Source organism: Eutrigla gurnardus, assembly GCF_963514095.1.
Source record: "Eutrigla gurnardus genome assembly, chromosome: 3".
In the NCBI taxonomy this organism is placed as follows: domain Eukaryota; kingdom Metazoa; phylum Chordata; class Actinopteri; order Perciformes; family Triglidae; genus Eutrigla; species Eutrigla gurnardus.
In genome coordinates, this window is record NC_139917.1 from 13,718,380 (window position 1) to 13,741,609 (window position 23,230).

Below are 23,230 nucleotides of genomic sequence, written 5' to 3' on the forward strand. Positions count from 1 at the left end.
AGACCGTTGTGGAGAGGGCTTTTCTGCAGCCTGGCACCGCCCACATGTGAACGGCTACTTCTATGATTGGACCCTCAGACATTAATCAACCCTGTGATTTGGTTAAATGATTGACATCCTACATGCACATGTATTAAAGTACAATCAATCCTACATGCACAATGCTTCAGTTAGGCAGTTTGAGGTCAAACTAAATGTGTGGTGGCTTGACAGCTATCAAAAGGCCAAGCAATCTGCATTTTCATGCTATTAAAAACCAAAACAAACAACTGCCATATCGATAGAGCCAAGGTGCAAAGAAAACGTACATCAAGTACTAAACGTTCAAAGGTTGATGAGTAAACTGCAGCTTTATAAAAGTGAAACTCTCCAAAACTGATGAGCTCATCGTGACTTTTGTAGACTTGAAGAATTTTTTGTATATAGTTAAAAAAGTATAAAGTTACAGTACAAAGACAACTTTGATAGGTAATGCTCAATGGGAATTACACATCCAAACACGATGATTGAAATATTTAGGTAAAAGTATGTTACGTTTTCCTGCAGATGGTGACTTGCACACAATTAACCACACTTTGATGATTGGCAACTACCATTGTTCTGGTTTCTGCAGACAAGTATTTCCTGTCTGGCTCACAGGACAGTGATACTGAAAAGGCACAGAAGCTGTGATGGCCAAGGAAAAATAAGTGCAGAGTGGCAGGCCTACCTCAACAGAGTAAAAGTAAAGAATATAAAAACATATTCCTGCACTAACATAGCTCGTGCCACTTTTTCCAAATACAAGGCTCTCTTGGATATTTTAAGCAAAATCCAATGAAAACCCATCTCAGATTCACCCTGAAAATACATTTTAATTTATAAATCACTGGTTAAACTGTTTTAATTAGCATTTTACATGCTAGTTCTGATGACACTTGCTGGTTTAGACTACTTAAGTAGCCACAAAACAAAAGGGGACATTTGTTAAAAAAGACTCAATTTATTCCAATAATACACTTTCATAACAACAGATGTGAATTTAAAATGCAGGCTTGAATACAATAACACAATTCCATCTGAATCAAAACCTCAACGACATAAGTATAAAAACCAAAAAAAAGGACCAAGGAGTTTTCTCTAAAACACCCAGAAAAAAAATTATAATGGCAAGCTTTAATTTCTTCAGCACTTTAGAGTCACTGTAGCTTACAAGTTGTCTACACTGTTCAGTTCAAACATGTTAACATACGAATGCCAGTGTGATTGAACCGATCTACATCTCATGTGCTGCTTGCTGCCTTTGAGCATTTTGTAAAAGAACTCCACTGGATGGTATCAACACTGGTCATGAGTATTTGAAGACGGGGCATAACAAAGATGTTCAGGGATAATAATGGGGAGGTAGGGATGTCCTCAGGAAACAGTCTTTAAAGAGAAGAGCCTCCGGTTTGCTGTTGGAACACATCGATCGTATCTTCATCCTCCATTTCTAGCTGCAAGAAAAAGTTCAAAAATCAATTGATGTGATGTGAAAGCAGTGGTACGTCTTTACTGGGAAGTAATTTAGGAAGTGTCGACAATGCCTCTGGACTCTGATCTGTTTCCAGCTTCTACGTACCGTTTGTAAATTCTGTGCTTCATCTGCATAAAATAGCAGCACTGCAACACATTACAAAGTGGACGACGTTGACTTGAGAGCGTGCCCACTTGCAGGACAGTCTCACGTATAAACCTACGTAGAAGCTTCACAGTGGACTCTATTTGCAGCTCTTAGTTTTTCTACAATCGTTTCATGGCTGTCTAATGGCATGGATTTGGTTTAAATTCACAATCACATATAAAACCTGTTAACACAGTTTCTGACTGTACAAAACAAAAAAAACTATGCAAGTGTTTCCTTTGAGTTTCAGTAGTATATTTGACCTTAAACTTTTGTAAATCCTGTTGTCACAAGGATAATAAAAATGTTTAATACATTGATTGTAGTGAGTTTCCATTATCTGGACAATTGTGAATATTGTATGGGTCTCGGAAATACTGCCTAGCTTGCAAGCATGTTAGACAATTCAAACAATTGAGCATGATTTAAAAAAATGGATACAAAAAATATGTATCCTTTATAGAGGGAATCCTTATGATTAACAATCATCTTATGTACTAAAAAGGATGTTTTCTTAAAAAAAAAAAAAAAAAATCTTATCTCTGATGCAATTAAAAATACTACAACGTAACAAAATGTGAAGTGATTGCAGGGTGTCTGTGTTATTTTAAGAGTTTTAGGCATATTTTGATGATTATTGGGATAATGTTGTGAATTGCAATGACTTTGGCCATGATAATCATGACAAGAAATGTTCATATCGTCCCGGGCCTAGTTGCACCACTAGTTTTTTGTTAATTCTTTAAGAAATAGCTAACAACATAAAAACCGACAACAAAGTGTAAAATCAGTGTGATGCAATGCCCACGTTAGCAAATACTGTGAGGTTAGTAGGTTAAATAAAAAGGATGAAACCTTACCTGCGAGGGTGTGTCCGTTTCATTGATGGGCTGACCGTCAAATCGAAATCGTATTTGCCTCATTGACAGCCCCTACATGGTCAGAGAGAAATATTATGTTTAAAATATTGAAGGGGGGATGGGGGGCTCAACACTACAGGGCACCCTGGTGACCTAGGCGGTACAGGACCATAAACTTTAAGGGGGAAAAAGGGAACAGTCACACTGCACAACTATCATGTGTAAAGGGTTGTTTTAAAAGAGCCCCATTTTCATTCTTGTTACCATCAATAAGTTTATGTGATAGATAGTGCACCATTAGAAAGCTAGGTAGGATTTTGCTCAACCAAGACACTAGAGTGCCATGTACAGAATAATTTGCAACATTGTGTCGTCACTTTAATAATTGATTCAATTATATTCATTGAGACAATAGAAATGAGTGTTACAATAAACTGATCAGAATGTCATGAGGGCATGGTCTACTAATGAATGTGATGGTGCAATAATATTTCACAAGCAATAGGCCCTTTTCACTGCAGCCATTTTGACATATAGCAGGGTAAACACGTGTAATTGATAGATGAATTATGGATCCCGTTATAATCTGTGTTGCAGCCAGTCTAGTGAGCAAGCATGCACAATACCCAGAGGTTAATGGAACGGGGCCATCATCATCATCATGTTTTAATTGCAAGCGCATTTTTCCTGCATTTCAAAACAGATGATGTGTTAAGGGCCCTGATATGGTCTATTCCTCGTTACTAGAACATCCAGATTCCCTTAGCTGAGTCCCTGGTCTCCAGCGCAAGATCTGCCATTCAGCCATCCCATTCCAACCAGAGGAGTAGCAGAAGTTGTGTAGCTCGTTCTCACCTGCCGTTCACAATAAGCTTTCATCAGTTTGCTGAGAGGAGTGTGCCTTTTGATCTTGAATTGCACCACCGAGCCATCCTGCCCTGCCACTTTCAGGTTGATGTGCTCATTGTTCTCGGTCTTCACTCCCTCCTTGTAGAGAGACAAACAGAAGTTGGCAGAAAGTTGAGTTCATTGCAAAAAGTGATGTGCGGCAATACAAGAAGCTTGGTCAAATGTGGCATGTGTACTGCATTAGCCTCCTCCATCGCACCGCACACACACACCCCGACCAGCTCAGACGAAATTGAAGATTGATGTACAGAATGTACCTCAGTGATTATGGCAAAGATTATAAACAAACTATTCATATATTCATATTACGAGTGTAAATTACGTTTTTAACCACCGTTGCATTTGTTTGACATCTGCACTAGGGTGAGCAAACAGCGGAGAACTTGTAGTCACTGAGCACAGAGAAGGAGCAACATTCGTTAGCACTTAGCATTAGCATTCAGCAAGTCAGTTGATAATGGCCTAACGTTAAAACTTGTTACAATGCTAAAGGGTTGAGTCAGAATGGGAATTACAATTTGCGTGCATCAACAATCTCCCTTATCCTGAGACACTTGGGCGTGTGCCGATGGCGCGTATTATTATTTTGTATGCCATCAGTTAGCAGTTTACGGCTTGTGCTAAGACAATTATTTGGGCCCGTTGCTATTGTACACGGCTTTCTAAACGTTAATGTAACTCACTTTTCATCGGTGCTATTGCTAACCTTATCTGGACATGCAATAACTGTATCGACACATGTTAAATGCGTTTCACTAATACTGTCAGCGCTACTTAATAGGAGCTGACTGAGTGCATTTATAAGGACCGGGAATTATTATTTCTTTCATACCGCCCGGGTCTCAGGAGCATTAGCCAGCGTTAGCTCATCATGCTAACTTCGCCCGCTTGCTAACTAGCTAGCTAGCTAGCGAGCGAGCTAACGCGGTAACGATAGCTGTAGTTTAGCCTACTCGGTAATTATGCGACCATTGACAAAGTGGTCTCGCTCGCGACTTTACACAGTGTCATCGGCATAAGTATCGCACACAGATTGGGTTCACGCTGTAAATAAACCCCCCATAAAACGCGCGCTCCTCACCTTGGGTTTTTCGTCTGCCATGGCTGCTGCTGCTGCTGCGTCTGTCTGTCTGCGCCTGTTCTGCTGCGGCTGCGCTGTCTGGCGCGCCACTTTGCGTGGGCCGGCTGTAGTCGGCTGTGGTGCTGTGCGCGCACACAGCTGCGCCACATCAACTGAGCGCTCATTCCACCACTCTTCCAGTGAATGCTTTAAAATACAACATGTTAGCATTCTACTTAGAGGTTCGTGTATGTTACTTGAGTATTTCAATGTTATACTTTGTTGTATACTATTGTTCACTCAGTACATGAGTGATAGCTATAGTGGTATAGTGGCTACTTTCCAGATTCATGTTACACACAAAAACTACGATGAGTTTATTACCTACCCAACAGCAATGAAGTAATTCAAATTAGCTCCAATTTGACCAGCTACATTAATATGCTGCTTACATGTTAATACATCAACAATAACTTGTGTATTGACAGGGATCATTCTGCTGCATGAATACCTTTACTTTTGAAAATACACTTCAACAATGATGCGGTTTATAGGGTACCGCATTGATATTGGTCCTTAGACGCTGAAAAGAATGAGTCAAAAATATGTGAAAATTGTAATACAAATAGATCCATCTCGTACTTTATTTTTCCATGCACAGAAATAGATTTTCAAAAAATATGCAATGACAAGTTCATTTAACAATCTAAGACACACATTTGTTGTTTTGTTATAAGAAATATGTTGCAAATCTCTATAGCACGAACAGCCCCCGAAAGACAAAAATAAAGAAGTCTGTTTTTGATGAACACATGGCAAGTCTAATGCTTTGAATTAACCATCAAGTATTTACTATTGATTTAGAGTATTTTGTCAAGGCTTGCTCAAATAAATACTTTCCTAAATTGATATAGGAGAGTCCAACACAAGCTAAACGTTTACAGCCAACTCAGGGCAAACATACTACCCCTTCCACTTGGCTTCCACAACATTCTCTGACAGCATTGAATTCACAATATTCCTTTCTGTCTCCATGCATTAATTACCAACTGCTCAGCACTTCCCATAGCACGTTCAATGAATGTTCACTATTGATCCTTGCCCTTATTAACTCCTGTTGCACCTACCAAGTAAATGGAGCTAATGCCTCTGGCACAGGGCTGCTGTTTCATCTTGCAGGAATAACGTTTTTATGTTTTTATATGAAAATGTTATCCAAATTGCACAGCCTGATCAGAATCCAACTGTTTGCTGAATAACACATTACATATTACAAGTCGTCTATCTGACGTTTTGGTAACATAAAAGTCTCTTTGACAGCCCACTACCGAGTTGTGTCTATCTCACTGTAACACTGAAAGTGTCTTTCATTAGAAAAAGTGTATGCAGAAGGAATACAGCTGTTGAGAACTACAGGAAATCAACATATCGGACACCTTCCTCCTAAAACAGAAAATAAATTATACATTCATGTCAATAAATACTTAAAGACAACAAAGCATAACAAGAATCTGAGCTATGAGTTATTATAGAACTCAGAAGACCAAGGTATTTAGTAACCAGGAAGCATATTGAAAGAAGTCAACGGAAAGTAACACGTTCTTAATGAGCTAATCTGTAAGTGCCTTTTATTAAGCAACAAAGGGTCTGTTGTCTGCTCCAAGCGTAAAACAGTGTCATCATACGTAGTAAGCAACAAATCATGTGAAATGCAGGTTGTGGTCACATGTTCATATGACCGTGGCATCATAATCTCCTTCAACATGTGTTTTTGCTCACTAAATAGGAACATTAAAATCAGAGCAAAATAGGAAAAACCCTGATAACAACTTAGCAATATTTAACATTATCATTTATTTTCCCACATACCCATTATCCACATTCACTTCACACCATTTGTTACTGCACCACACCGACTACCCCTGTCACGGTCGGAAAGTTTACACCGTTTGTACGCTACAGGACTTAGGCTACTTAAGTGGGCCATCTCAAGCAGAAAGACTCCTTCAAAGTCCATCGGAGTTTAGATACTTTTCTTCAAACACTGTCCGTTCTCTTGACCTCTGAGCTGCATTGACAAACTAAAGTGCCTTGCGGTGTCGGCCGACAGGGCTATAGAGCCCCCCATCTGTCAGCAGGTGGAAACTCATTCACTTCCCCCACTTCTGAGTGCGGCTGCTCTCCCAATGTGAATGTCAGTTTGTATCTCATCCGAACCTTTTCCTGCAAAACACATACACATGCAAACACTCAGCTTGGCAGCTTTCACAGGCTCGCTGGAATGCACAAGCTCTAATGTATTGTTAATGTCAGTGATCATTCAATCCTCTCAGCATACTGGTTGGCATGCAAGACTGTAAGAGAGGGTTTAATACTGTGCTATTGCCAGTGCAGAGGCATAAACACATTTCTCAAGTAAGGAAGTGTTGTGTAAAAGAAAACATTACTCGATGCATTAATATGTATGAACACCAAAACAGTCCGAGGCTGAGATTTACCTTGTGGGGATTGGCAAGCAGCATGACCTGAGTGATGGCAGGGGGGGGAAGGATTGGGTTAAAAGGAGCCAACTCTGTCCCTGTGGGTGCTTGAAGTCTCACTTTCATTGTCTGGTGAAATGGCAGAACAGACATCCATGTTCATCAAACACAAGCGGCAGCCCACATACATTTTATTTTGAGTCAAACATTTGCCAAAGAGCACACGTTTAGATGCACGCTGTAGCTTCCCATGCAGTGATATCAGAGTGGCACAGCAGGTTTTACCTTGGGTACAGCAGCCTGCAGAGCAATGTTCCTGACAGGCAGCGGCGCAGTGTTGAGCATGGACGCCACCATCACCAGTACATCAGGTCTGCCTGCTGGACAGTCAGTGGCAAAATGCAGCAGAACACGGACCCCGTTTTTGTCGTAAGCTGTCACGGGACACAATTTACCTAAAACACAGCACACAAAAGGAGAAGATAATTCTCTGAGAAGTACTTTCAGACCACAATGGAAATGTTCAAAACCAAAAGTAATTGGGGGAAATATCAGTGCCTTTTCCAACTGTAGCACAGTGGCAACTTTCACCACTAAGTGGCAGTAATGTATAAAACCTCCATTCAGTCTCAAATAAGGAGGATAGTGTTATTCACCGACAACAAAACAGTTGTTTAGTAAATTATCTGTACTAGAGAGACATGACTCTTAAGTGATTATCCTCTCTACAGGTTATTCTATCAAGGCTAGAAGATCAGGCAAGATGTTCCTTTGTAGATATTGTTTAATGGTGCCCATAGTGCCCATTTCATGGAACTCACTAGGCTTGATGGCCTCCAAAGGGACAACGACATTGGCCAGGGACACCTCTTGTGCCTTGGCTGGGCTGGCCTGGCTCAGAGGGAGGATGGGTGACAGAGAGCGTAGCAGAGGGCTGTCATCTGCCTGTGTCTTGGCAGGTGGGGGAGTGGACCCTGCTTGTATCCCTCCGTGGACTAATGGCGTGGGGATGACACCAAGACTGGAAGACAGGGTGGCAGGAGCGAGAAGATCCTCACTCCTGACCGGAAAGCTGCCAAAGTCCATCACGCCAGGTGTCCTGTGTGGATAAGTAAAACCAATTAAACTTTATAGTAGTGTACACTTACACTTTTTAGGTAAGTCTTTCTTTAAGGTGAATAAAATACGTTTTTCTGCAGGCTCGGTCCACAGCAATACGTTTCTTTGCCTGACGATCATCATCATCATCATCTACTGTAGCTGATACACTGACTCGATCAGTCACAATCTTCAAAGTATGCTCATGTTTTGAAATGTAATTTAGACAGTATTCTTAAAAACATTGAGTACTGCGGATCACTCTGCCATTAGGAAACCAGTGGCTGAGGTACACTTGACATTTCAAAACACCGCTGAGCATCTCACTGGGCATATACACCGTTTATATACCCAATACTTTATGCATCATTTATTCAAAATCTAGAATCCAAAATATTATGTGTGACAGATTATTACTCACATTTTTGGACTGCCGAGATCCAGCAAGGCGAGGTCTTGCAGGTTGTGACTGAGAGAAGCTGAAGTCGTGTGGGATGCTCCAGGTGAAGCGGAGACCTGTGGAGCGATAGAGGTGGCGGCTGAAGTAGCAGGCGTGGCCATGCTGAATGACTGAGGAAGAGCAGCTGGAGCCATGGTGGTCGATGCTGAGCTGAGGGTCTGTGGGAATGTGACCGATGTTGAGACAGATGCTGCAGGAACCGGAGGCGTGGAGAAGACGGGACCAGGGAAGCCTAAGGCAGAGGCAGCTGTAGTAGACTTTGCTGGGCTAGCTGGAGCTCCTGTCACAGATAAGGCGTCTGGAAATAGTGAAGATGTCGAGAACGCCGATACCGAAGTGGTGTGAAAAAAATCAAAATCTTGACTGGAATCCTAGCATATGCGGAAAGGAAAAAAACACTACTATTACCAATGAGATAATACTTTACGTTGTGTAAATTATTGCAATTAATTAAAATACCTGTAAAGATGGCAAATGATTGTTCAGGTTTACATGCGTTGATTTACTTGGAATAGGAGCAGGTTCATTGAGGCCTGTAACAGAACACAAAACATGTCACATATGTACATGTAAACAAGATTTTTTTCTTAAATAAAATGACACAATATTATAACGCATGTTACCGAAAGATAGTAGCTCTTCGTCCAGCAGAGACAGTGCAGCTGAGGGTGCACCGGGGCCAGGGGATTGAGGGTCAGCGGCAGCAGACCCACACAGCAAATCAGCAGGAACAGACAGAGAAGATGTCGGGGGTGGCCTCGGTGGTAGAGAGACACCCTGGATGTCCAGACCCACCAGATCAATCAGAATCTCGGACTGGTTTGTGCGACCTGTGCTTGAGAATCAGTGGCAGTGTGAAAAACATGGATTACAAGGTTTTCACATCAGTTCACCAAACACACAAAAACAACATTTTCCAATCTGCCGCTAGTGGCATCCAATCATGCAGTTTTTGAGTTTTGAGATGTCTTCTGCACATCCCAATACAGTTAAGGGGAAAATCAAAGTGACATTTGACAAGCTCAAGGGCCATGTTTGTTCCTTGAAACAATGTCCCAAATTACCTAGATGGAGAACTATCTAATTTTTTCTTACAAGAAAGTTTCCCATCTCCCTTAATCAGATAAGGTTACTGCAATTTGCAATTTCCATTAAATAAACCTTACTTGATACAGCACAATTTGCTAAATAATAAGAGTTGACAGCAAGCTGTGACTTGTGTTATTACCTCGAGGTACGCTATCATTCCTGACACTTTTTGCACTCAAGCTGTACTAAATCAACATTCCGGTTTGACAAACCAGTATAATTCCAAGACACATAACTAAGAACAGTAATGTTGTTCAGATCGGACCGGATCTTTCGTTTGTAACATTAGGTGGTTGTGTTCTTTGTAGATTGGATCCATTTCCAAACGTGGTCGGTGTCTGGTTTGTCTGACCATGAGCTTTGATGATGATTACTGTACATAGTTGCCGATTGTGCATTAAAGCAGTTATTCCAAAAGACGAGGTCGGGGCAACAGGTGGGTCACAGAGGTCTTATTATACATTTGGAGAATTTCTTCCATTGTCTGTCATCTAACATTTATATCTGCAGTACAACTTTGAGCCACATGAGGGAGACTTAATGTTCAATTCAATTTTATGTAGTGTCATATCATGACAAAAGTTATCTGAACTATTAGGTCAACTTTGCGTGAATGCATTTATATGGTCTCATTTATAAAGTATGTGTGTGTGTTTCCAACAACACATGCATAAAACGAAATATATCTCTTTGAAATGGGGGGTTTACCGATTCAAGATAATATAAGGTGACATGTAAATGTCAGTAAAAATGGTCAGTTCCGCCCAAATTCTCAAAGTCTACTGATAAGGCCTATTGTGAATTGGCTCTCAATAGTTTTTAAAACATTTTAAAAGTGGATCCACAGAAAAAAAAAAGCACATTAAAAAGTTGTGATAAACACAAAATAGAAGCTTTGGCTTGAAACGATGTCAGAAACTGCAATGCCAAATGTTATTGTAATGTTGTAAACATACAGTTTTCTGCTCGAACCAGTTAAAATGTACCTTGTCTGCCTGATAATTGTGTTTCCTCAGCCTCTCCATTGATGATGTGTCCTTCCACAATCTTCTTATAGGAATTAATGACATGGGAGAGGTCATCATTGGCCTGAAGGATGTCTCCTGATGAGTGCATTTTAAAAGGTTAGACTGGGATGAGGTTTATAACATTTTAACATAAAACAAAATCATATTTCTTTCAACAGCAGTTGAGCATAATGTTTGTTGGTCTTCAGGCATCACATGTCATGACTCATACTCAAATTTAAATGAGGAGAGATAGAGCACGTCATCAGACTCAAAAGGGCCAAATGAAAGTATTTCTTACCCAAGCTGCTGTCATTGTCCTCAGTCTCAGTAGCCAGCTGAAATACAGTTTGCCTGAGCTTGTCGCAGTCCCCATACAGCTCCTGGAAAAACACATTTAAAAAAAAAAACAAATATCACTGAATATTCACACCGTCGATTGCATTCAGAAGCTGCATTATCATAGGAAATTAAAGGAAAGGTGTTTCTTATACATAATAAAATGCCACTTAAGGCTATGCAATTAAATGCTATTATTATTTATTGTTTTTTTTAAATACGATACTTTGAGCTGTCCACTACATACACTTCTATACTTTAGTATCTATAGTTTCTCTGAAAGATACTCGATGCTTCTGCTTTGTCTCAGACTCAGGCTGTTTTGCCTCATTGCCTCCTACAAAGTTTAACTCAACAAATGCCAAAGAAAGGAGTGAACTTGTTTCCAAAGGTCATTTGATCCAAAAGGAGAACAAACCCTGATGAGCTCCTTGTCTTCGTCCGTGGAGTCTTCTGGGCTGAAGTGTGTAAGCATCTCATTAAGGAGTTTAACGTTACTGTTGACGGCCTCCAGGGTGCTTTTTTGCTTTGTTGCCTTCTGTGATCTGACCTCGTCCTGGTGGGGGGAAAGAAGGGGAGTTGCAATTGTTGATACTACTCATTAAACTTGACTGTCAGTATAAACACAAGCTTTGAGATAAAATGCGTCTAGCAGAAAGACACTAAAACAGAATTAAACCGAAACAAACAAAAGATTTCATTTGACACCGACACACCTCCTGAACCATGTTCTTGATGAGCCGATTGGCCTCTTGCAGGTCTTCAGCCTTTTTGCTCTTTAGCAGCTCTGCTAATCTCTGCAGAGAGAATAAATACTCAAGCTCATTTCCCACAGATTACACATTACACAAGCAGCAAAGCCATACCCTCAGACCCTGGAAAAATAAAACTCATCCATAGATCAACTGCGGTCAACACTAAGTAAACATGGAGTCATGACCTGTTTCAGTGTGTCATAAAGAAAAAGCAAGCAAAAAATAAAAATAACAGCAGTGTCCTAAATGAACATTAAATATGGCCCTTTTTCCTGTGGGATACCACAGCTTTAAGCCAGTGATCAAACGGCGAGAAGGCAAAAGCAGAGTGAGGGATCATCTTCTGAATCGTGATAACCTCAATATACAGCATGTAGTGAGACAATCTCTGATAAAAAAATATTAAATGGTAACTTCTGTTTTTTTTAACATGGACAACATTTTCCCATGTTTTTGTTTCTAAGTGAGCAATGTGGACAACATTTTATTTCTGTATCAGTAAGTGCTGGTTTTTGCCATTATTCCTGTCTATTTTCACCAAGTTGGCAACCCAGGCCTGAATCGATCCAGAAATCTCATTTCATGATCAGCATATTTAATTTGGCCTGGATTTTTTATGCAGGATGCCAGATGCAACCATGCATATATGGGAACCAACTTTTTCCCCAACAGATTAATGTGGACAACATTTTTTTAAACTGAGCCCTCAATAATAAACCAACTTAAAAAACAATGTTGTCCCCATTAGTCAGACAGCCGTGGGAAAATAAGGTCCAGGTTGAAAGATTAAAAGAGACTCTAACAAAACAAACCTGCTTTGATGACTGAGGAGTAATCAGCCATTGATACTCACTTTGTACACTTTATGATCAGCACTAGCACCTTACATTTGTATTTTTAATTATTACTGTGCAGGTATATGTGTATATGGGTGTATGTATGCGTATGTGTATATATGTATATTTCTTTATTTATTATTATTATTATTATTCCTCCTCTGTTATTTTTACTTATTTGTTTTTTAACTATGTATGTAATTTTATTTACTTACTCGTGATATACTTTGATCGTATAAGAGGACCATGGGTGTGGGGAGGGGGGGAGGACGGGAGGGTGTTCATTTATGTTCATATACTATTGTGTATTATGTTCATATACAAAAACAAAAAAGACATGTATGTTCCTGTATGTATTTTATGTCTGTGTCTTGCACTTGATAAATAAAAGTTATATATATAAAAAAAATCTTAATCTGTAACTTTGCTAAAACATGAGGAAGAGAGAGTTACGTGCAGTGAGTGTTCAAATCCCAAAATAATTCTTCTTACCTTGCTCTTCTTCTCGTCATCAAACACAGGATTCTTGGCTCGTGGAGACGGCGATGGTATTAAAGTAGCATCAAGAGGGATTTCTGGGTCAGCTAAAACTATGCCTAAAATAAAACGTGATGACAAACAGCTACTTTACTCCTGAAATGACAGTTTCAGGGCTTCATGGCAACAAAATTAGTCAAAAGCACACCACTGTCATAAGTGTCTGCTCAGTGTTTTATTTTTGGAATGAAATCATGTTTTGCTGTGTATGGTATCTTATAAGCATTTTTATTTTTTTCAGTGAGTGCTTGGGGTCTCACCCTGTGACTTCAGCATCTCGTATGCTTCAAAGACTTTTGCTTCATCTGGTAGAGACACAGTCCAACTGTACAGCATCTCGATCACCTTCGTCTTTACTTTCTCCGATACGTTGTCTCCTAGATACTGAAAAATAATAGATGCACGGCTAAGAATGACACCAAGCATCAATAAAAAAAGACAAATCCCCATTAGAGGAACTTTTATGTTACTTACTTTGGGTGAAACAAGCTTAATTAATTCATTTAAAAACCTAAATTTCCCAACTTCATTGTGAAACCGTCGCCCGCAGTTCTTCATACAAGCCTCGAGAACCTACAAGAAGGAAGACAACACCAGATGAATGTCTTCTTCGGCTTTCTGTGGAAGGGTATCAAAAGGAAAAACACGGTGAAGTGATCCCACTACAGACCGTTAAAGCTTGCATCGCCTCCCATTCCTGAGGGGACTGAATCTTGTGAGCCAACAGTCTAACGGATATTTGTGGGCTGGAAAATATGACAGAATCAAACCAATGCAAACTCTGAAACAAAGACCATCCAGCGTGTGGGCTGTAACAGCCTTCACAATAAGCCCTGCGTGTCTGGCACAATGAGGAGGACACAGATTAGCAGCATTATATGGTGTGATTCAACGGTATGGGTGAACCATGTGACAATACCCTTCCAGTTCCTTATTGATTTGGTCACAGAATCCCATTATATACTCCCAGTCTTCCTGTCTGTTGGAGGGGTTGGTGGCTTTGTCTGGAGGGGGGAAAAGAAGGGTGTGATCGTTCATGCCCTTGTAGCACATTTAAAATCTTGCCAATCGATGTCACTGGAGAGCTAATGAATATTAATATGACGTTTTAAAGTCAAGCTTTGGGTATCCAGCTCTATCCCTCCCGAGACCAGCTCGCAGCAACACACACAGACACAGTTGTTCTCCTACGTTTTCAGTTACCTCACGTTATTAATCATCTCAGCCCCTAGACACTTCGGTCGTCCAGACCCGGTTTAACAGCAGAAAGCAAATGCATGGGCATGCTGTGGCTTTCCAACAGAATAATGTGAGCATTTCAAGATAACGTTAGTTATCGACTATGTGTCCCGAGACACGAACATAAACAAACACCAGCGCGTATTTTGGCTAGCGACGCTGTTTGCCAGCAGCTGTCTGCGTTAGCCACTTCACACAGATGAATTAGCGCGATTCTTTTCGGTTTCTGCAACGTCATTTGAGCCTGACTATTGTTTGGGACACCTACGCTTATAGACCACTCACGTGAATACATGACGCGGGAACGATAAAGACTTTCAGTATGTACTTACTGAGCCAGGACTCCAGCGATTCTCCATCGTCCGCCATATTTGCACCTTGACGTAAACAACGCGTGACTCGTGATGCCTTCCCGTGCTGTGGGAAAAATGGGTTTCTCCTCCTCCCCCTCCTCCTCTTCTTCTTCTTCTTCTTCTTCTTCTTCTTCTTCTTCTTCTTCTTCTTCTTCTTCTTCTTCTTCTTCTTCTTCTTCTTCTTCTGTTCCCAGTATCTCCCTGTAACTTATTTGCTTTGTACCTGGTGCAGTCTAACAAAAGTGTATTCAACATTTTACTGTAAAGGAATAATTTGTAACATCTAGCGGGGTCTATGCCAGAAATTGAATATAGGATTATTCAGGAGGTTTTTTTTATTGTATAACCACCTGTAAATAAGAATTGTTGCAGAGAACCACAAATCGGTATTTTCACGTGTTGACAGATGTAATTTAGTTGCCCGCCATTCGTTTTTAAGTCCTATTCAATAAAGCATGATGTCCATTTTGTAAATGATGGTCCAAATGAAAGTAAAATAGACGATGAAGCAGCTTTGTAGCTGATAGGTCGCTACCACAGCGGCCTTGCTGCCTTTCACTACGTTACCAATGTAATTAGTAACACTTAGGCTATCTGTAAAGGATTTGCATTTTGCAAGAAACAAACCTCTCAGAATCAGACTATAGTAAATTTAATATCATCACAGTTTGTTTTCTTATTACCAAAAAGTCTCATTTGTCCTTAACACTGTCATACAGACCCTGAAGGAGTTTATCATAAACATATCAATCAACAATAGCCCAGTCAAAACTGTAACGTTTATGGCCCACAGACGACCCATGCTTTTTTTCGTGATTTTATTTATTTATTTCAAGGATCCTCACCATCATTATGTGTGACCATGCTGTCAGACTTACACGGAACAGGATTAGTTCATATCACCAGATGGCACTTTTCAAAAGACCCAGCGTTTGACAGTCTCATTAAGAAACAGTGTGCATCCTTCCTAGAAACAAATTACTTTTCATCTTCTGTGGGAGACAGGAAAGGCGGTCTTAAGAGCCCCAATAACCTCATCCTCCTAAAAAAAAAGGAAACAACAGGAATAGGAAGTTAATTTGGAACAAAACTTCAACTCCAAAACACAAATGCAAATAATCGCCGATAAAATGGGAATCAGGCCCATCCATCACATCTGATGTATACCTGTTCAGACTTCACCTCGACTCTACATAGCATGACCCACTAACCCCCCCCCCCCCCCCCAAAAAAAAAAACCTTACCTGTAGCACTCTGATCGTAGCACTGTTGCTCTTGAAGTACTACTTTACTCAGATGAGGACCTAACACTTGTTCTATTTTTAGCTCTTACTTTATCGGCAATGATTCGTTGTGGTTTCTTTGGTTCCTTCTTTTGACAAATGTACTTATTGTAAGTCGCTTTGGACAAAAGCGTCTGCTAAATGACCTAAATGTAAATGTAATGTATACTTCTGGAAACAAATTTGCAAACATCACATATAGCCTATTGCACACTGGAAAAATGTACTCATTGATTCTCTATGAAAAACTTCCACCTTCATCAGAAAGGAAGAAACAGAACCCCAATTATTTTACAAACCCTTTCTCATTCTTCTCATTATCATTTATAATTCAGATTATTAATTAGGTATTACCCACTTATGGTATAGCATGTAAATATGTGTATATAATATATTATATCTTTATAATAGTTGGCTTGTTTTTCTGGGTTTTTCTTATTTTCTAACAGTCGAAGGTCACGTCCTGCGTCCACTAGGTGGCAACAAGCAATCCTCACTAATCTCGCAGCATGTCTCAGTATAAAGTACATAAAAAATACACCCCGCCATGAAAACCACCAGGCCCCACCATCCGTTTTTTTTAATGCTAAGGTCCCCAAAAAGGCAATTCGCTTGCATAATAATAATAAGAAACCACACAATTACAATAGGGCCTTCACCGGCCCAACGTTGTTGGTCGCTAGGGCCCTATAATAATAAAAAATAATAATTTGAATTACAATAGGGCCTTCACCGGCCCAACGTTGTCGGTCGCTAGGGCCCTATAATAATTAGAATAATACACATTTTAATTAAGAGAGGACCTTCGCTGGCTAGACGTTGTCGGTGCTCGGGCCCTAAATATATATATTTTTATGTTGTCACCAATCCACACAATAAACAAGAAATATTTCTGGAACTGGACACCTTATCCCTCCCTTTCATATTAAAGGAAATCTCTGTAATAATAATAATAAACAGGCCCCCTCTTTGGGGTCAGGGTTTCCTTTCTCAAGGGATCAAGCCCACAACGGGCCAGTCTCCTCCATTCAGGGTCGCGGGGGGGGGGGGGGACATTGGGGTGAAGGCAGGGTACACCTTGGACAGGTAACCAGTCTATCCCAGGGCTGACATGTAGAGACAGACAGGTAACCAGTCTATCCCAGGGCTGACATGTAGAGACAGACAGGTAACCAGTCTATCACAGGGAGACATGTAGAGACAGACAGGTAACCAGTCTATCCCAGGGTTGACATGTAGAGACAGACAGGTAACCAGTCGAAGGTTGAGGTGGAGCTTTACATTTTAATAGGATGCTGGATAGTTTAATCAATGATAATGCATCATATTCAAATTGTTATTTTTTTTGCCTAATCTGAATCTGAAAAAATAACCAGAAGTATTTCTCATATCCCAACATCCTAATAAATCTGGCTGTTTTAGTTGGAGTCACCCAGTCCTTATTGCCTCATGGTTATTGGCCTCTCACTCTCTCACTGTGATGCAACTATGTGAGCATATTTCTCAGGTCCTAAATGGAGATGCACACAGTATTCCCATGGTGCAACACACTATGCATTGCACATGTTGCTCATCCAGGCCACACAAACTAAATAGGCAAGTAGCTAACCATACAAAATGCAATTAAAATGCACTTTCAGTGCATTGTCAGTGTTTTCGTATGGCTTATTAATTGAACACTGTATCGGATCGATACTTGGTATATGGACCGATACCCAAAGAGATATTAGTATTGACTGAAAATGTCAGATTGGTGCATCCCTAAAAACAACTGAAGATACCTGAGTAAACTCTGCCCCCGGATGAAATACAACTGAAGGTGATGGTAAAAAGAAAAATCAATCAATCATGATATAAAAAATAATACTAAATGTAACCAGACTGCTATTTCTAAGGTAAAAAACACAAAACAGAGATAACTGTTACTATTTACACTTGCAGGTACTTGTGTGAATGTGTATGGAGTCAGTACTGTATGCAAAACTATATGCAAGATCTGTATAATGACGTTAAAAAAGTTCATTCTCCACCTGGGAAACAAGGTGACAAAACAACCACATCAAAAGTGTGGCCTGTAAGTGTAAGTTTGTCGCGTCTGACCTGCTGCACCAGGAATTCCTCTGTGTCCTGCAGATAGATTGTTTGGCTGCGAGAAACTGAGGCGGCTTTAATCTGAATTTAATTAGTTGAACTTCACCACCCAGAGGAAATACCTTCACAATTTTAAGACCTGAGGAGAGTGAAAATGTCCCGAACAAGGAGATTTTTTATTCTCTTTTTGCTTGTTGGTAAATCTTTCTTACGTCTGCAACTCAAGGCTAAGATCATCCCTGTAAAATATCAAAGCACCACACAGGGCATTACAGGCTTTTAACTTTAATATGCTGTTTTAAATCGAGATTGCAATCTAATTAATCAAAGATGAAAAAAAAAATTGCAGCAACGTTAAGTCAATTCAACAGATGGCAACTTTTCAAACTGCGGCTGCATGGAGGGAGATTTGGCAGGTGCTTGTGTTTCATCAAGTTGCATCATTGGTACAGTGAGACCCGGCGAGGCCAGAGTTCAAACAGACATTATTCTTCTTTACATTCTGTCATCGCACGCACACGGCGGACAAAGTGACAGCTTGCTTCGACAACATGCTAGAAGATAATTGGTGAAGCTGTCAACTTGAAGAAAGGCAGGCGAGTCGGCGAGAACAAAACTCGGTCGAGACCAAACCCTGTGGAGATCCACATTGAATGTATTGCTTTTACCTATACCTAGCTCTCAGTGTGAATTCCTGCATTGGTGATAACACACTTCTTTTAACTCCCCCTTAAACCCACAGTCCACCCATACAGGAAGACATGTTGACGTGTCACAGTAAGAGCAGCGCAGGTGTAACACGTGTGTGGGTTTTGCAGGTTGGAAATCCTCCCTGAGCAGCAGATTGTAAAAATCTCTGGTGTTCATCTAAATTAGTCTCCATCAAGGCATCAAAGGACCTGAAGGCCAGGCTGAAGCTGCACAAATGAGATTGGATTTTAAGCAGCCATTATCAACCCAAACATGTCCTAATATGTCTGGATGTTTTCCCTGGCTTACAAACAGGGAATTCAATTCAGCTCCACAACATCTTCACATATGGGGGGGTGAAGATGTTTTGGATAAAAGCTGGTGGAACGTAGACAAATGTCCAAGTTACAAGTTACACACTTTAAGTCTGAGGAAGAAAAGAAAACATCTTACAGGTTGATGACACTGGAATAATTTAATCATTTTTCTTTTTACAAGTACTCAGTTATTGATTCAGAGCCGCCTGTGGCTTTATGTGCTCAGAAAGAGACGAAATTCTTCAAAGTACACGGCTGAGGAGCCTTCAGATCCGGGAAGGGCTGAACCAGTCCTAATGAGACTCCACAAAGACCAAAATAAAGATGGAAAGTCCATTTCAACTCATTCCAAAATGCCCAAATGTGCCTGGAAGTTGCCAACAGATGGCTGACAAAGTGCTGAATAAATTTAGTTTCTCAAAATGTGAGTGTTGAGTGTCTTGATTTCTATTATTTGGAGGTTGTGTTCTTTGTCTGGTAAGATTTCACACATTTGTGGTTCTGATAGAATAGTTCAGAGTGGCACGAAGTTTCGTGAAAGTTCACAGCCAAGTATTAGTGGTGATTTTCTTCTCCAACCCATAATGGACATGTGGACAAACAGTAGAGAAAACTTCTCTACTTACCTTTACATATTTGGTTAAGCGATCAAAGAGACATAGATTACCAGATTACAGTGGGACGTTCATAATGTTTGTGCATTTCAAACCGTGTCCAGTCAGGATGATCCTTGTCCTCACAAATAGGCTCGAAAGTATAATTTCACTAATTTGAAGAAAAAAAAAAGGTTTTTATTTTAAGTCATTGATAAGGTTTGTTTTATTAATTTATTAAACTTTATGTCAATGACTTAAAGCATTATGACATACCATACCAGGCCCATTGCACTACTGTATATTATTCAGGGAGGCTCATTTTCAGAAAGCTAAGGGATTTTTCCCTGACCCACTCGACCCCTTTCTGGCCTCATGAATTCACATCTTTTTGCCTTTTTGCTAATTTTAATTTATGGGTACAATTTCTGACACTCCGGATATTATACATATCTTTTTTCAAAACAGATTATAAAGATATATGCTCCTTATCCTTTCTGTCTTTGTGGTTTTCCCTCCTTTTTTCAATGTGTTACCTGTGTTGTTATATTAATTTTGTTTCCTCCAATCGTCATTCAGCCTGCCCTCTTGTCCGCCCACCTGTGTCTTGTTCCCTGATTAGTTTCTTGTGTCCGTGTCCGGTCCTCTGCTTTGCTGTGTTTATCCTGCCGTTTCTGCAGAGGTGTCAAAAGTACAGACATTCTCTATATAAGTACAGTGTGTACCTGTGTTGAAACTCTACTTTACTGCACAGTACTGATTCACTTCTCTACTCAAGGAAAGGTGAAAAGGTACAGGCTCTGAAATGAATAACAATTATCCATACGAAAGACTTCATTTCCCCTGGCTATTTTTTTTCCAAGGCTAACTGAATCTTGGGTCTTAATATATGTATAAGTTCTTCAAAAAAGAAATACTCAAATAAAGTACAGATCCCTGAACTGTCTATTGTTAAGTAAAATAACCTATTTCATAATTCCCACCTCTGCTTTTCTGCCCCACATCCATGTTCCTCATCACTTTCTGGTTTGATTTTCTTCCTTTTGGTATTTTTATTAGGGGGGGTGGGGGGTGGGGAGGGGGTGGGGGGGAAGATGTCGTGGAATCGGGGTAGGTTTAGGTCGACGTGTGGGGGGGGCGATCGTCTGAGACACCGGAGTGTCGATATTTACTTGACCGCTAGAGGGCGCGCTATTTTGAAACGTAACATATGGTCGTAATTCGGTGCTTGACACACGACCTATGTGGTCGTTTTCTCGAGGAGGACAGTCTGTCATTTTTCCTTATTTTTTTGTTCCCTGTCAGTGTTTTGTCCACTAAGTAATTAAAGCTCACTCTTTGTTTTGTTTCACCTGCCTGCCTCCTTTTTGCAGTTGGTTCCCGGTGTTTGCAAGCGTGCAATTTCTCTTTATGTGTGTGTGTGTGTGTGTGTGTGTGTGTGTTTGTGTGTGTGTGCGTGCGTGCGTGCGTGTGCATTAGGCTGTGCTGGAAGAGAAGCCACTAATTCCTGTACGTACATTTGTATGAATATGTTTAGTCTTCTCTAGGGGTTTTCCCCTCATTGTTTTTGAAGCGGTGTCAGAGGTTTATAGATCGAGTTTAGAATTTTATTAGTTTGTATGTTATTTTATTTGATCTTTCTTCAGTCTGTGTGGAGATCCTTCAGTGAATCTACAAGGGAAGAATAAACAAACTGCAGAGAGAATTTATTGTACAAAATGTGAGGTTGGTAGCTTCGGATTGTGTGTATGACAGACAAAAAGGCGACAAAAGCAAATTTGGTCTGTTCGAAATTGATGGGTGCAAAATGAGTGCAGGGCTGAATCAAAGCAGCAGGACCTAGACGGACTAAATCACTCCTTTTGTCTGTCTTTGTCCCACTTTGGTACTAAAAGGTAAAAAAGCTGCAGCCTCTCAAATCGATGACTAAGCCAGCATCTCTCACACACAAAATGTATGAAATTACTCTCGGATTCATGATGTGCGCAATTTTGGGCATAAGGATCATTGTAAACCGACAGCCGTGTGTGCACTCTTTGCAATCAGCACAATGTCGCAGCCGCCTTTTGTCAATATCAGGAAATACGTTTGCAGAGATGACAATGTGGAAGGCAGTAAAGGCACACTTTTCCAAAGTGTTTCCCCAGGCGTGACGACGATACAATAAAGAAGCCTTTGGCTGCGAGGCGGTGAATGTTGTGTCTCCCTGAGATAAGGACTGGGGCTCAGGTGGGAAAAAAAAGAAACATCTGATATTCAAGTTTATACAAAAAAAGAATAACTTACCAGACGAAAATGAAGGAACCAGGTGGAGGAGGAGGAGGACACGGACTTGTTCACCCTGTCAGCCAAAGATGAGAGACTCATTATGCAACAAACATCCTAACACATATGCAATGTGTCAAAGAAATGAGGGTGAACATAATGACATCCAGCAAGGACGTCTAACCACGGGGGATTTATTTCATAATTTATTTATTTATTTTATTTATTTATTTATTTCGGGAATAATTGTATCAGGACTGTACCGAACAGTTCTAAGCTTCATTGATAACGTTAACATTCCATTTTCAAATAAACATTTACTAGTGTGCAGCTTTTTGTGTATTGAGTATTGATTCTGGAAATTCTGAACCCGTCAAGTGACATTGTCGAGAAAAAAGGAGGATTATTAGTGCATGGATGTGTGTGTGTGTGTGTGTGTGTGTGTGTGTTTGCATGCATGAGCCCATGAAACCAGCTGTTTAAGTCAACAGAACAAATAAAACAAACTGTAAATCCAACTTGAATCTTGATACTGTACATAATAACACAAATTAGCAGCTGCCTTTAGCTGTTCAGAAAAATACAGAATATCTTGACTGTGTTGAAAACTATTTTCTCTGTTGACTATGAAGTCCCTAAATTGAGATGCAGTGTCCTGTATGTGTGTGTTATCCCTGCAGTAGACTGCCATTCTGGGCAAAATATATCTCCAAAAAACACTGGAGGGAGGTGGATGGTTCTGATCTTGTTCTTTCCATTCAGATGACTTTTCAGGACTTGTCTTACTTTATGTAGGTATTTGGCGGTGGCTGACTTTCTTGCAGCCTCTTCATGGTTTCCATTTGCTTGCGGGACTCCAAGGTATGAAGCTGCCCTGGACATCTGCTATGGTATCTTCTGGTAATTTCCCCCCTTCAGTGGTGATCATCTTCCCTCTCTTAGATACCATCCGACCACACTTATCTAGCCCGAATGACACCCCGATGTCGTTGCTGTAGATCCTAATGAGATGTAGATCAGTGAGTCGATGTCCCGCTCATTCCTGGCATACAGCTTGATGTCATCCATCTAGAGGAGGTGGCTAATGGTTACTCCATTTTGGAGCCAGTGTCCGTAGCCACTCTTACTGATGACCTGGCTGAGAGGGTTCAGGCCTTAGAACAGCAGCAGGGAGAGAGCATCTCCTTGGTATATGCTGCACTTGATGGTAACTTGTGTACATGGCTTTGAGTCATCTTCCAAAGCCCCATTGAGTTCTTGATCAAGTCTTCTAGAGTCCTGGTGATGTTGCACAGTTCCATGTGTGTGGCACTGAATCATAGGCTTT

The 23,230-nt window shown here is 40.5% G+C and overlaps 2 protein-coding genes across 2 annotated transcripts; both read right to left on the reverse strand.

Annotated features, from left to right (window-relative positions):
• Window positions 1–962: 962 nt before the first annotated feature.
• On the reverse strand, window positions 963–4,616 carry sumo2a (small ubiquitin like modifier 2a). The gene is made up of 4 exons (XM_084005100.1): window positions 4,493–4,616; window positions 3,358–3,489; window positions 2,503–2,574; window positions 963–1,475 (listed from the first exon to the last, which is right to left on the reverse strand). The coding sequence occupies exons 1-4, from the start codon at window positions 4,511–4,513 to the stop codon at window positions 1,410–1,412; spliced, it is 291 nt and encodes a 96-aa protein (XP_083861226.1). The 5' UTR covers window positions 4,514–4,616; the 3' UTR covers window positions 963–1,409.
• A 475-nt stretch (window positions 4,617–5,091) lies between these two features.
• Window positions 5,092–14,718, reverse strand: gga3a (golgi associated, gamma adaptin ear containing, ARF binding protein 3a). The gene is made up of 17 exons (XM_084002114.1): window positions 14,644–14,718; window positions 13,992–14,076; window positions 13,743–13,818; window positions 13,547–13,645; window positions 13,333–13,456; window positions 13,028–13,131; window positions 11,661–11,741; window positions 11,363–11,500; window positions 10,907–10,988; window positions 10,585–10,701; window positions 9,133–9,339; window positions 8,969–9,042; window positions 8,471–8,880; window positions 7,773–8,050; window positions 7,237–7,406; window positions 6,970–7,080; window positions 5,092–6,694 (listed from the first exon to the last, which is right to left on the reverse strand). The coding sequence occupies exons 1-17, from the start codon at window positions 14,678–14,680 to the stop codon at window positions 6,584–6,586; spliced, it is 2,304 nt and encodes a 767-aa protein (XP_083858240.1). The 5' UTR covers window positions 14,681–14,718; the 3' UTR covers window positions 5,092–6,583.
• Between the last annotated feature and the right edge of the window lie 8,512 nt (window positions 14,719–23,230).

What these genes read in the sequence shown, in the direction of transcription:
- gga3a (XM_084002114.1), bottom strand. Translation starts at nt 14,680, where the DNA reads ATGGCGGACGATGGAGAATCGCTGGAGTCCTGGCTCA. An exon ending in ATCAATAAGGAACTGGAAGG is followed by an intron (nt 13,819 to 13,991) that starts GTATTGTCACAT and finishes CATATTTTCCAG; the next exon opens with CCCACAAATATCCGTTAGAC. An exon ending in GATCTCGGCAGTCCAAAAAT is followed by an intron (nt 8,051 to 8,470) that starts GTGAGTAATAAT and finishes TTATCCACACAG; the next exon opens with GACACCTGGCGTGATGGACT.
- sumo2a (XM_084005100.1), bottom strand. Translation starts at nt 4,513, where the DNA reads ATGGCAGACGAAAAACCCAAG. An exon ending in AAGCTTATTGTGAACGGCAG is followed by an intron (nt 2,575 to 3,357) that starts GTGAGAACGAGC and finishes CTGACCATGTAG; the next exon opens with GGGCTGTCAATGAGGCAAAT. An exon ending in AAACGGACACACCCTCGCAG is followed by an intron (nt 1,476 to 2,502) that starts GTAAGGTTTCAT and finishes TTTTTCTTGCAG; the next exon opens with CTAGAAATGGAGGATGAAGA.